Source organism: Trichosurus vulpecula, chromosome 9 (genome assembly GCF_011100635.1).
Source record: "Trichosurus vulpecula isolate mTriVul1 chromosome 9, mTriVul1.pri, whole genome shotgun sequence".
In the NCBI taxonomy this organism is placed as follows: Eukaryota; Metazoa; Chordata; class Mammalia; order Diprotodontia; family Phalangeridae; genus Trichosurus; species Trichosurus vulpecula.
In genome coordinates this window covers 121,757,529-121,770,810 of record NC_050581.1, presented here as the reverse complement: position 1 = coordinate 121,770,810, position 13,282 = coordinate 121,757,529, and the positions used below count along the sequence as shown (strand labels likewise).

The 13,282-nt window shown below is 44.2% G+C and overlaps 1 protein-coding gene across 1 annotated transcript; it reads right to left on the bottom strand.

Annotated features, from left to right (window-relative positions):
* Window positions 1–270: 270 nt before the first annotated feature.
* Window positions 271–9,817, bottom strand: MANF (mesencephalic astrocyte derived neurotrophic factor). Its single transcript, XM_036738537.1, has 4 exons — window positions 9,640–9,817; window positions 6,370–6,497; window positions 5,300–5,441; window positions 271–4,164 (listed from the first exon to the last, which is right to left on the bottom strand). The coding sequence occupies exons 1-4, from the start codon at window positions 9,815–9,817 to the stop codon at window positions 3,980–3,982; spliced, it is 633 nt and encodes a 210-aa protein (XP_036594432.1). The 3' UTR covers window positions 271–3,979.
* Between the last annotated feature and the right edge of the window lie 3,465 nt (window positions 9,818–13,282).

Genomic DNA, 13,282 nt, shown 5'->3' with positions numbered 1-13,282 from the left:
TCGAGTACAGCAAATCTTGGATTTTCAAGAACAGCTGGGATGAGAATTGGAGGAATGGAGGTTATGTGCACATGCCTGACGACCCCAACTGTGGTTTTCTGCTCAGGCCAGCCATTCAGTCACACATTTTTTAGAACCTGCCTTATACAAGTCCTAAAACTCCTGTGAGACTACTCAATTGTTTTTGTGCTGTATTATTGTCATAAAAGGGGAACATTCCCAATACTGCTTCATAGTGGACTCAGGAGAATTTCATAAACCTAAAAAAAATTCACAGGTCTGATTTTTAATCTCTAATGCTCCCATGGAGTATATGGTTCTACATACAGAGTGAAAGGATGAAGTGATCCCGGACATTGAGAAACTTGCAGGCAGGGAAAGAATTCATACTGCAGATCTGCTTCCTGGCTCTCAGCAGACTTGATCATGGCAGATTAACAGTAAAATGTGATAGCTAAGCACACATCTCTGGGGTCGCTCCACTAAAGATTTCTTCCCGAGTTTACATAAAAATATTAATAACTCCAAGTGCAATATTATCTAGTACAGTTGTTACAATGGGAGACCATGTGAGAAAAGTGCATACGGTTTAATAGATTCTATTTCTGCTTCTGGGAATCCCTGGTGTCTAGTGCTTTCCAGCCAGTTGGCCATGCACTCAAGGTTCAATGACCAATTTGTCTCCAAACCCCTTTTCAACCACTGGGAGAACATGGAATGGAAAGCAGTATTATCTAGGCTATATTTCTGTCTTGTCCATAAGAATCACTTGAAAGATTTTTGTTCAAAGTTTTGCTGAAATCTTTTTGTTATTTGCAACCTTACCCCAATCTCCCAGTTTGGTAAACTCCCATCAAAAAAGAGATGAGGCTACTTTGGCATGGCCTGTTGTTGAGGAAGCCATGCTGTTTCTTTGTGAGCCCTGCTTCCATTTCTAGGTGTTTACCAAGCATTTTAAATTATTTTGATGGCAATCTTTAGCAATTTGTTCTACAGTTTTTTCCAGGGACTAAAGTCAAAGTTACTAGCCTGCAGTCTGCAGACTACATTCTCTTTCCTTTTTTGAAAACTAGGACACTGCCTTTCCTCAATACTGTAGTACTCGTCCAGCTTCCCCAGAATAGAAAGCAACTAAAAACTCCCTGATGAAAAGATAAAAAAAATCAACAGAATGGCTCAAAAGAGGAACACCAAAATAATTAAAAACAACATCAAAGGAAGAAATCAGGATAGAAATCTTAGGCTCTCCAGGGTGATAGATCGTGACTTAGAATTCTCTCTCTAAAACAGCCAATTGAGAAAGGACAGGGGATTTGAAAAAAACACGAGATCTTTACAACGTGGAGTCCAAGATGAAGGAAAAGACACGAAGAAATTGATGGAATCTTAATAAAGCTGCCCCCAGCCCCAGTATTCTAACTTCCTTATAGGCGCCACTGAACAGCAAGCCCACTGCCCCTCATTAGCCATTCCCCCCTGCCCACACTCAATATTCTAACTTCATAGATGCTTGCTTCACTGCTCACTAGAACAAGTGTGTCCATGAACTCATATTTCTCACAGAACAGGTGTGTCCATGTGATGGGGTCCCAGCCATTGCTTCTAGCCAGCCACTGCCCCCAGACGCATTCCTCTTATTTCCCACAGAAACAGCGGGTGTGTTCATGCACTCAACCACAACCATCTAGTCTCAGAGAGGAGCACTATACTCAGCCAATCAGAAAACAGCACCGCCAGGTTGCCCAAGCAGGATGTGGACCCCAAAACAATAGAAGGAACTTTCCCTAGGTAGGCCCTGTGCAATAATATTTAAGAGCTGACCTAGAATGAACTTATGACAGAGAGGCTTGTTGTATTATCATTATCATACGTACATAACCCTCCAAATAGGTTTTTCTGTATGCACTGTGGGTAATTGCATGCACAGTTCCACTGTGGCTGGGACCCCTCCCCTATTACCTTAAACAAATGCCTCCTGATTTTTTAATATTCATAATTTCTGTTAAAAACCCACCTTGCTTTCTCTGAAGTTGCTGGTTCCTCTTGGAACTTAGCCTGCTTCATGAGAGGCATCAATCTCAATAAATGCCTAAACTTGGATTAGAGATGGTCTGACTCGAATTCTTTCAGATGGTTCCATGACATCATAAAACCGAAAGCTTTTGGGGTCCCTGGGTAGGCAGAGTCTAAACCGAAACAAAATCATATTAAAAAATTATAGTCCTTTTCAGAAAAACATGATGAAAAGCCTGTATTCCTCAAGGAAATCATACAAGAAAATTACACAAAAGTATTCAAAAATAGGGATAAAGTACAGATCACTAGATTTCATAGGGCTTCTCAGAGGAAAGTCCTAAGTCATATGATCAACTTCAAATTTTACGAACAGCCAGAAGTGCTTTTACATGCCAGGGAAAAACCTCTTTGAATTGGTAAATGCTGCTTGTTTATGTTAAAAGGTGAAGTGGAATATGGTATTTTGAAAAGTAAATTAGTCATCTACCTAAAGTTAAAAAAAACCCCTCATATTTCTCAACTCTTTTATGTGTGTCATTTGATATTTTAAACTTTCTATACATAGTGAAATGCATTGTTTTCCTGAGAAGGTAGGAGAGAATTAGACGACTCATTTGAAGGCAGAGTAGGTGTCCAGAGGGGCACAATCTGTTTTCACTTTGTATGCCGAGACCCTACATTTGGGCCACTTTTTCAGCTGCCCTGTGCCCAGCATTGGCCCAATGAGGGCAGATGACCAAAGGTCATTGAGGTTGGGCCATAGGCTCACAGCTGTTAATGTTGTTGGAGAAAAGCTGGGGCTATATAAATCACAGACACCATTAAAACCACAGGCCTTCCAATGTATTTTTCCAGGGTCTGGGTTCCTACTGACTTTTCTCAGAAAACTTCCTGTTGGTTACTACTCTTGGGTCTGCTGTTTCAGTCTAATGGGCTGTGCAGACCTCTGGAACTTTGAGGAGGCAGCAGGAGAATAAAACTCAGGTCAAAGACCTGGCTCCAATCCCTAATACTATTTAGTGTCTGACCTCAGACAAATCTCTTTTCCTCTGTGGATGTTTTCTCCTCTATATAAAGAGTTTAGACTTGATCTCAAAGGTCTCTTTGTGGTATGATCCATTTTATTAGTTTCCCTGCCCTCCTCACTGTCCCAATAAATCGTCATACTTGGAAACAGTTGTCTTTTCATCACCCCAGGCCTAGACTGTTTTACTATCTTGGGCCTTGGAAGGTAGAGCCGATGACCAAACCAAAAGAGCTTATTCTAGGAATTCAGTTTCCTGGGCATCAAGGACCAAGACTGGACAATTCTCTGTAACTTGTCTGGACATCAAGTCTGTCAGAAGAGGACGACCTATGATTTCACTGGTAGAGGAGCCTCCTGGATAAACAAACTCCTTTTACTAGTGCTGGGCAGCAACTTCTGGTCTTGGAGTCTTCGAGAGCACTGAGAGGTGACTTGCCTGGTATCACAAGTCAGTAGGATTTGAACGTTCTCTGTTGTGCAGATACAGAGATATCTGCCCTTCTAAAAGTAATACAGAATTATCTGCTCTTTAAGTACAACCACCAGATCAGGCAACCTATTCCTCTGTTCCTTATGTTCTAGGAGGTGAGACTGGTCACCTTGGAATCTGCTTCGTGAGGAACACTCTTACAGCAAAGATAACTTTATCAGAGCTGAGAATGGCACGGACCCTGACAGCTAGAAAACTAATTTTTTTTAAAACTTTAATAAAAAAATCCCATACATATTGTGAAGTCCTAAATGAAGAAACAACAAAAATGAAGAACAGTACAGAGAGAGAGACGCAATGGAGCTGTAGAACCAGCATCTTGAATCAAGCCCCAGGTTTCAGATCTGACACCATCAGGAGCCCTCTTAAAAATAAATTACAAAAAGGCTGTTTGGAAACAGATTAAATGTGATTTCTTCTGAAATGCCTACAGAGCGCTGTGCAAACTAAAGATCAGTCCGTGAACTAGCTGCCTTTGGGGCATATTTGGGCATCAGTTCGTTAATTTTCCGTATGTAGTCTGATTTTTCAGCACAGCCTTTACACATTTCACCCCAGTCATCCAGGATCTTCTTCAACTCCTTAACTCTGAGTTTCTTCAGATCCACTGTGCTCAGGTCAATCTGTTTATCTGGAGGAAGGGTGAGGAGATGTTAGTAACTGAGAAGGCACACAGCACTGAGTCAGCAGTTCCTGCTCTTACCACCCCCTTTTACTCACTCCACAAGCCTCTCTTAATGAGCTTCTTCTCCACTGCCACACTGCCACTTATCAAAGCTGTTGTAACAAAGCTGGCTCATAGGTGGGGGGGTGGGGGTGGGTGGGTGGTGGTGAGAGGACAATGGTGATTCTCCAAAAAGCAATACTGGTCACTCAGTCAATAGAAACCTGCACTGTGGAAGGCACTGAGCTAGCCACAGTGGTGAAGCTTAACATAACTAGCCTTGGCAGCCAGCCCCCCAACACTGAATACAACTCTCCATACACATAAAAGTTCAACACCTGCTTCAGACAATTAAGTGAACAATACTGTTTAAAATCAACATGTTAGAGAGACTAATTTAAAATGTGCTTCTAATACTCAATAATAAACTGTGGGAACATCAACCTAACTGGATCCTTTTTGCAGATTTTTTCGAAGGCCAGCAACTTCTACAACAGGACATGAAAGAAACGATTCACAAAATGTTTTGATGCTGTTAAAATAAGAAGGAAAAACCTCTACTCAGCAAAAGTACTTTTTGACTTTGGCTCTAAGTGTTAGTCTATGTTTCTGTGAACAGACTAACAGTACGAAAAGGAGAACACCACCACTCCCAGAGTTGTTTGGACATGGCTAAGAATTTCAGAGCAGTGTGAGAGCCAAGGCCTGCTAGAGTAGCTGATGAGATGGAAGCACCCATCTGAGAAGATCACCCTTGCCACCAAGGCAGCTAGTATCTTAGTGGATAGAAGAACACTGGGCCTAGAGCCAGGAAGACCCCAATTCAAACTCAGCTTCGGGCACTTAATAGCTTATGTGACCCTGGGCAAATCACTTAACTGCTGTCTGCCCTGGTTTCCTCAACTGTAAAATGGGGATACCAGCACCTACCTCTCAGGCTTGTTGGGAGGCTCAAACAAGATAATATTTGCAAAACACTGGCATGGTGCCTGGCTCAGAGGAGGCACTTAGGGCTTACTCCTTTCCCTTCCTCTTCTCTCAAATGAATGTTTGTTTCCTTTCTTCCTGATGCTTAAGAAGTAGAAGATACATCAGAACTCACCATATTTGAGCTCACAGACTTGACTGTCTTTCTTCTTTAGCTTCTCACAGATCTTCTCAACAGGAATGTGGTGGCTAAGAGGCTTGGACACTTCGTTGATAATCTTGGTGGCTGCATCACTGGTGGCTCCAATGTAATAGCACTGGAGGAAGAAAGAACAACTGCTTAAGAAACTTTTACATCAATTTCAGCAAAAATGACCAACACAGCACCAAAATCTGATGGCATATGCCATCCCTCTTCTTTATGGCCACGCTAGGTCATTTATCCTTGCACACTATTCAGGACAATCACTTTTACAAATACCAATCAAGCAACATTTACTAAGTATCCACGTGTCAGGGTGTTGGGCTAAGTGCTGAGGATACAAGGAAAGGTAAAGGACAGTCCCTACCCTCAAGGTGCTTACAATCCAACAGAGGTGACAACATGCAAACAGGCATAGACAAAGCAAGCTATGGAGAGGATAAACACGAAATAATTTAACAGAGGGGCCGGGAAAGGCTCCCAGCAAAAGATGAGATTGAAGTTAGGACTTAAAAGGAAGCCAGAAGTCAGTAGGTAAAGTTAAGGAGGGAAAAGGCAGGGGGGACAGCCCATATTAAACAATATTACACACATAGTCAATATTATATAAAATCAAAATTTTTTCTCAAAAATCTAGTTTCATATTTTAAAGCCTATGTTATTCTGGTACTTGCTTTGCCCAGATTGAATTTTTCAAGTCACAATCATTCAGGCACTTCTAACTTCAAGATATTGGTTTTTTTTTTTATCTCTGACCACAAGAATAAACCCATTCTGACATTAGTATATATAACACTTCCTAGAAGTTGTTTGAAGTTACAGGAGATTATTCCAGTCCTGAATTACTTAATCTTTGCTTGTGATGAGAGGTATGAGGAGAAAAAGCTGGTTGGTAAACCAACAGTTGAGCTTAAAGGCTGAACCCAATGAGCAGAGCAGAGATTAAGTTCTCAGAACAGGCCTTCAGCATGGAAAGATACCTGTCTTTTATCAACGGATTTTGACAAATCTATCTAGAAAAGGCCAAGGCATGGCATACTCACCAAACGGTTTTCTTTTCCTTTTGCATCATTGCAAAACTTCATAAGTTCATTTTCAATATTGCTTGGGGAAAATGTGACATCTCTGTCTTTAAGGTCTTGGTAAAATTTTCCCAGAAAAGAAATGCATACTATAAAAAAAAACGGGGGGAGGGGGGGGAAAGAGTTATAGCAGTCACACATGTGCTTATTCCAAATATCCAGGAAAATAACATCAACAGACTTGCCTTCTAAGGATTAACTACAATTGATTCTTTCAACATTTATTTGCCTTCCCAATTGTATCAGCAAGTAAGTAGTGCCAGGTTTTGATCAAAGAAAAGACTTCCAGATAGTGGCTCATTTGTGTTCTTTCCAATGTGCTATATGAGGCAGTTAACCTGGTAATCCATTCTAAGTATTAATGAGTGTTAGGTAATATATTTACATTTTAAACATGGGTCTCCTGGAAGGATGTCTTTACCCAAAGGACTGCTTCTCTAACAGTGGCATTCTAGGCACCGTGAAATGGAAACCTACATTTGGGGGCAGGAATCCATTTGGCTACCTCGTCTGCCTATACTTAGGATAGCCTGCTCGGACACCAGAGTTTAAAGGATCTCCTAATAGTCCTATCTGGTTCTGGTTTTCGTTCCCTGTCTAGCTCTGCTGATTTGATGGTGAAGTTCTCCTCCATCAGCTGGATGTCTGAGAAATGTGCTTATCACAAACTTCTCATTTCAGAATAAAGTATCAGCTACTCTGGAATTCCCTGACTTTGTAAAAGCCAAACTAAACAAATATAGTGTGCTCGTCATCTAGGCCCATCTCTCATGGGCATAAGAATTAAAGGCCTATAATGCCCTTTTATTTTTGAGCCAGAAGGTCCTTAAGAGAGCAAGAATCAATTCCAACCCTCTCTCCCCTTTTATTTTACATATTAGGAAACTAAAGCTCATACAGAAGAGGTTTGTCCAAATTCACAGCATTCAAGTTAATCAACATTTATTAAGCGTCTGCCCTCAAGAAGCTTGATAAAGAAGAAAAGCCATATACTTTAATGGTATAAGTTAATACAAAACATACACAAAGTAATTCTGGGCCCAGGGGTGGGGGGCAGCTTGTACAAAAGCAGAGATGCCAGAGAGAGGAGTGCTGAATGTGGGTGTTGTAGCAGAAAGTCAGTCAGTTGGGGGAAGGAGGGGGAGTCATGTGAATTAAGTCTAGAAAGACGGTCTGGGGCCAGACTATGAAGGGCTTTTAAAATAACAATCCGAAAAGACTGTATTTGATCTTAGAGGCAATATCAAACCATTGACGAGCACTTTCTCAACTCACCATACTTCATAATAGCCTTCCAAGTATCACTTTTGTTTCCAGGAAACCATTCCTTCCATGTAACTACTTTGCATACACATATATTCACATATGTGTATGGCTATGTTTACGTAGACACACCCCTACATATAAATACATGTACATACATATACACACACACATCTATATAGATAATAGAATGTAAGTTCCTTGAGAGCAGGAATCCATTAATTTTTTTCTATTTGCCTTTAGTGCTTGGCACATTGAAGGCGCTTAATAAATGCTTCTTGATTCCTTATGTGGGAAAACCTGTACTTTACAAGAAATGTCACTTCAGTAGCTGGGTGGAGGATGGATGAGAGATGACAGGACCTGCAAGCAGGGAGACAAATTATGAGGTCATTGCAGTTATACAGTGAAGAAGTGATGAGTACCTGCACTAGGTTGCCGGCCATGTGAGTGGAGAGAACAGCCTTTATATTGCAAATCTGAGACAACTCAAAAGGCCTCCCCAACATGGAAATGCTCTGGCTGATGTGCTAATATGAACTGACTCTAAAAACACAACAGTTCTGCCAAAAGAGAAACGCAGAAAAGCTTTTTAGAGACCCAATAATAGCAGTCTTTTAAGGCATCAGTATGATTTTCCGGACAGAAGCAGGTTTGTGCTGATGCACCCACATTCTTTTGAAACATCTAAGGGTGTACAGGCTATATAATGGATCAGAATAACTTCTCCTCAAGGGTCCTATCTAAATAATGGATATGCCACACAGCACTTGATGAATGGCAGGGCACAGGGTGGAGTGCCGGATCAAACACGTTTGACACTTTATTCGTGTTTTACTATTTAAAAGTAATCTGATGGGAAGAATATACACCTTCAAAACTTTGTAGCTTTGAAATGCTTGGTTTTATTAGGGAGTCAACAGCATTTAAATCATGCTCTGTCATTATTCTTAACCTGTGTGACTTGACCTCTTCCGGAAAGTTTCCTAACAAACAAGAGAGTAGGAGTAGATGCCCCTAAAGTTTCCTTCCATCCCTAATTCTAGGAGCTAATCCTGAGAAACTGGTAGTGCTTGTATCCTCAGCTCCATTTCATAGACTAAAGAACCAATCGAACGAACCAGGCAGAGGGGAAGGTCGGGCCCAGCCCCCTGCCCCTTGGTCGGTGGCACAGCTGAGGTTTCCATCGGTCTTGATGCCTCAAGGAGCCCAATAACAGAAGCTGGTGAACGAGATGATCCATCTCGCCCCAGCCTCAGCTGTAACCCTGGGATACTGGGGTGATCGAGTATGTCGGGTTAGGACAGAAACTGTTCTCAATCTGCATCCTTCGGGGTCCTCAAGAACTGCTCCCCCTCCCTCCCCCTCCCCCGGGGCGGGGTGGTCTTTCCCCCAAACAGAAAACTCCCGGTAGTTTCTTCTCCCCGACCAAGAGCACCGAGAGCAGCCCGGCCTCCTCTGACACTCGGGACTGGGCTTTATTTATGAAGTCTGCACGGAGCCTCCAGCTCACCGAGGACTTTCCTTCCAACGCCCCGGTTAATAAGTACTGCAACTTCTCATGGACGCATTTTCCGGGAGAAGCAGCCCGGGCTCCAAGTCCAGGGGCACAATTAACAATCCGAGACCCCCCACCCCCCGCTCCCGGGTCCCACAACCTCAAGAGCCACCCCAGGAGGAGGCCAGTGTGGGGTCCCCGGGTCCGGGTCTCAGTTTTCCCTTCTGTACAATGGAGGTGGGCGGCCTCTTTTCAGCGGGCTTCCTTCCCAGGATAACGCCGCTCCCCTGCCGGCTAAGCCGGCCCCGAGGCCCTTCCTCTTCCTCTCCCCTTCCCCAGTCCAGCCCCACCCCATGCCCAGGCCCGGCTCCTCGGGTCCCTCCTTCAGCGCAGCCCCGGCCCAGCTCAGGGCACCGAGTAGCCTCGTCTCCCTCCTCCCCCGACTAGCTCAGCGTCTCTGTTGCTCTCACCTTCGCAGTCTCCTGGCCGAAGGGCCCGGCTCCCTCCCGGTAGCACAGTCAGGGCCAGCGCCACCGCCAGCCCGTGAGAGGCCCACATCCTCCTGGTCCCGCCGCCGCTCGGACTGATCCGCTCCCGGCAGCCGGGTCTTCTCCAAGCGCCGGCTTCAGCGCCGCCGCGATATCCCATTGGCTACCGCTCTCCGCTCCTTCCTACGTCCGGCTCTCTCATTGGTCGTGGCCTCACAGAACCCAGACGGGCGGCTCCACGACGCCGTTTCTTATTGGGTGACGCTGTCATCGGCTCTCAGCCCGGGACAGTTGGCGGCCGCTGATTGAAGGAGGGCGGGATATGGGGGACAGTGGCGGCTTGGCCCGCCGGATCACGGGAAACGGAACTGGTGCGGGTGCTGCCATCTTGGAGAGGGCCGGCTTGGTCGTTGCGCCGCCTAGCGGAGGGCGGACCAAAGCGAGAGAGGGCGGCTGCGGTACGTGCGGGGAGAAAGGAAATGCTGCCACTGTGCTGGAGAAAATGCCTCGGCCTCCGAATGTTTTGATTTGCCTGTTCCCTTGACCCCATTCTGTCCCCGTGCTTGCCTAGTTCATCTCCCACCTGGGCATGCGCAATCATAGACGAATTCAGTTACGATAACTTCAGTCAAGCGCCGCATACTAATGACCACTCACAGAGCTTGGGACTTGAAGGAGGCAAGACCTGAGTTCAAATTTACCTGCAGACACTTAGTAGCTGTGTGACCCTGGGCATGTCATTTAACCACCCGTGCCTCAGTTTCCTTATCCGTAAAATGGAAGTAATAATGGCCCCTAACCCTCACAGGGTTGTTGAGACGGCTGCTAATACTAGCCTCAATTTTGCAGATGGGGAAACTGAGGCTGAGAGATGCGTCAGCGCCATACCCAATGTGTCATGTATTATATAGCGTTTGAAGCAAACTCCGAGGCTAGCACCCTAGCCACTAGGCCGATCTGCCTCTTTACAGCAAAGTTGGGAACAAGACCCAGGTTTCTAAACTTTGTCAACTTGGAGTCTATAGTCCCTTCCCCGATGCGGCGCTGCCCCAAGGCAGGACATCCTCTCCATACAGGTGTTTCAGTCCCTGCAAAGACCGTCCCATAAAACGTGTGTGGGGATTGGGGCGGGCGGGAGGGGGTGGGTGGCTGGGGTCAGGGGAATTGGGGCTCCCAATTCACATTTCCCCTTAAGGATCATTTCATCCATTAGTGACCGACTAAATTCTGCTTTCTCTCCTTCAGTTGTGCCCTCAGGGCAGCTTTTATTCCCGCCCCGTGCCACCACAAATGCACTTTAAAGGTCCGTTCTCTCCCTCAGCATCATTTGTTTATTTTGTGTATACTTGTTTGTGCACATAGCATCCGGATGTAAGCTCTTCGGTTTTCCTACCCCTTGCCCCCAGCAGCACAGTGCCTGGCTGGAAATACATGCTGGTTGATCGTTTAGTTTAATGACTTCTCCCTCCAACCTGCCCAGGCTTTGCGCTCTGCCTGTCTTTGCCCGTGGTTTTCGCTTTTCTGGTAGATTCTCTCCAGTTTCCAACTATTTTTAAAAAGAATCCTTGTTTCTCTGTATAACTGTGAAGGCTTTGCCAACCTTACGGCGCTATATAATTGCTAGCCATCGTTACCATTGTAACATCCCTGGGACAGCCACTCCTCAACTCCCCGCTCTTGCCGGCTGGCTGCTTCCCCCAAGGCGGCTGACTTACTGCTCAAAGTTCTCTGCCTTAGTTTCTAGCATTGTGGCTCTGGGCACCCCACCGATGCCCGTTCCCTTCAGCCTGCAGCCTCAATTAGCTTTTAGGAAAGGGTACTTACTGAGGAGATGAATCAAGAGCAGTAGCAGTTACAAAAACATTCCTCTCCAAAAGAGGGGTACGCTCTCCACCCGCACATATAAGGTGCATGGAGAGAATGGGTTTCTACTTAGAGTATGAGTGTAGTAAAGCCAAAGGGCAAACTTGTAAACTCACAACTAGTGGTTTCTCAAAGTCCTTTTCCCTTTCTGGAATCTTCATGAAGTCCCCCTTAGGGGCACCTTTCTTCTGGCATCGGGTGCCTTGGCATGTCCATCTCAAGGTTTTTTGGTTACTGACTCCTGTAGCTAATATTAGTACTCTGGTGTACTCTTCTACCAACTTGGGTCATCAGTGAGACCCCTGATGGGACCTCGGAATCTCCAAACTCACATGGTCACTTGGGGAGTGGGGAAGGAGGAGTACATAGGAGTACATTGATAAAAAATCAATGAGTTCACGTCTCTAGATCCAAATAACCTGAAAGAATTGACTGCTACTACCGTTACCAATCTTTGAAAAATCAAGAACAGGAAAATGTTAACATACTTTAAACAATGAAACAGAGAGCCCTATTGACAAAATTCTAGAACATATCATTAAAGAAAAGTTTTGTGGGTTTTTGGAAAGGGAAGTATTAATTGTTAAGATCCAGCATTGCTTTATCAAGAAAAATTTTATGTTTACTACACTGATCAGGGGAATACTGTAGTCTAGAGATTCTCTTCTACCTAGGTTTCAGAAAAGCGTTTGCTAAAATATTACACATTCTGGTAAGTAAGAAAGATTTGGACAAGACGATAGTACAGTTAGGTAGATTTGGAACTGGATCAGAAAGTCATCACAAATGGATGGATACCAACTTAGAGCAGGGGTTCTTAACTTGGGGTCTGACAACTTTTTAAAAAATATTTTGATAACTGTATTTCATTATAATGTAATCCTATGTATTTTGTTTTATGCATTTAAAAACATTATTCTGAGAAGAGGTCCATAGTTACATGAGATTGTCGAAGTGGGTCCATGACTCCCAAAAAGTTAAGAACCTGTTTTAGAGAGAGGTCTCTAGGGATTTGTGCTTGACCTTTTATTGCTTAAGGCTTTAATAGTAATTTGGATGATGGGATAGATGGTATTCAATTTATTGGTTCTGCAAACCTGGGAGGGATAAATAATATGGATGGTAGAGTCAGGATCCAAAGAGAGCCACATAGACTAGAAAAGTGGGCCAAACTTAGTAAGGTTGATCAACAAACAAGCCATTATTAGGTGTCCACTGTGTGCCAGGCACCATGCTAGGCACAGGGAACACAGGCAAAACTGCCCTTAAGGAGCTTATAGCGAGTGCACATGTGTGCACGCACATGTACACACAGAAAGACAGAGACAGAGACAGAGAGGGAGAAGAGGAGAGAGAGTTGCATATGCAAGAGACATAAAAATAATCAGGCAAATACAAAATTGTGTGCGTGTGTGTGTGTGTGTATAAGACAATAAGAGTTGGGAAGCATCAGGAAAATCCTCATGTGGTGGTGCTTAACTTGAACTTTGGAGGAAAGAAGGGATTCCTAGAGGTGGAAGTGAGGAGAGAGTGCTTCCAGGAACGAGGGAAAGACTGCAAAAAATGTGGAGAGGGAATGTTGCTTGTGAGGAACAGCAAGAAAACCAGTTTAAAGAAAGTCAGTACCCAATCAGATTGACCCAGCTTGAAATATTTATGTTGTCCCATCCAAATCCTTCCTATTTCAATCTTTCGGATGAAAGTTGATGGGAATAAATATAATTCTTACACCTGGGTTCAAAAAGAAACTGAAAAATAAGTA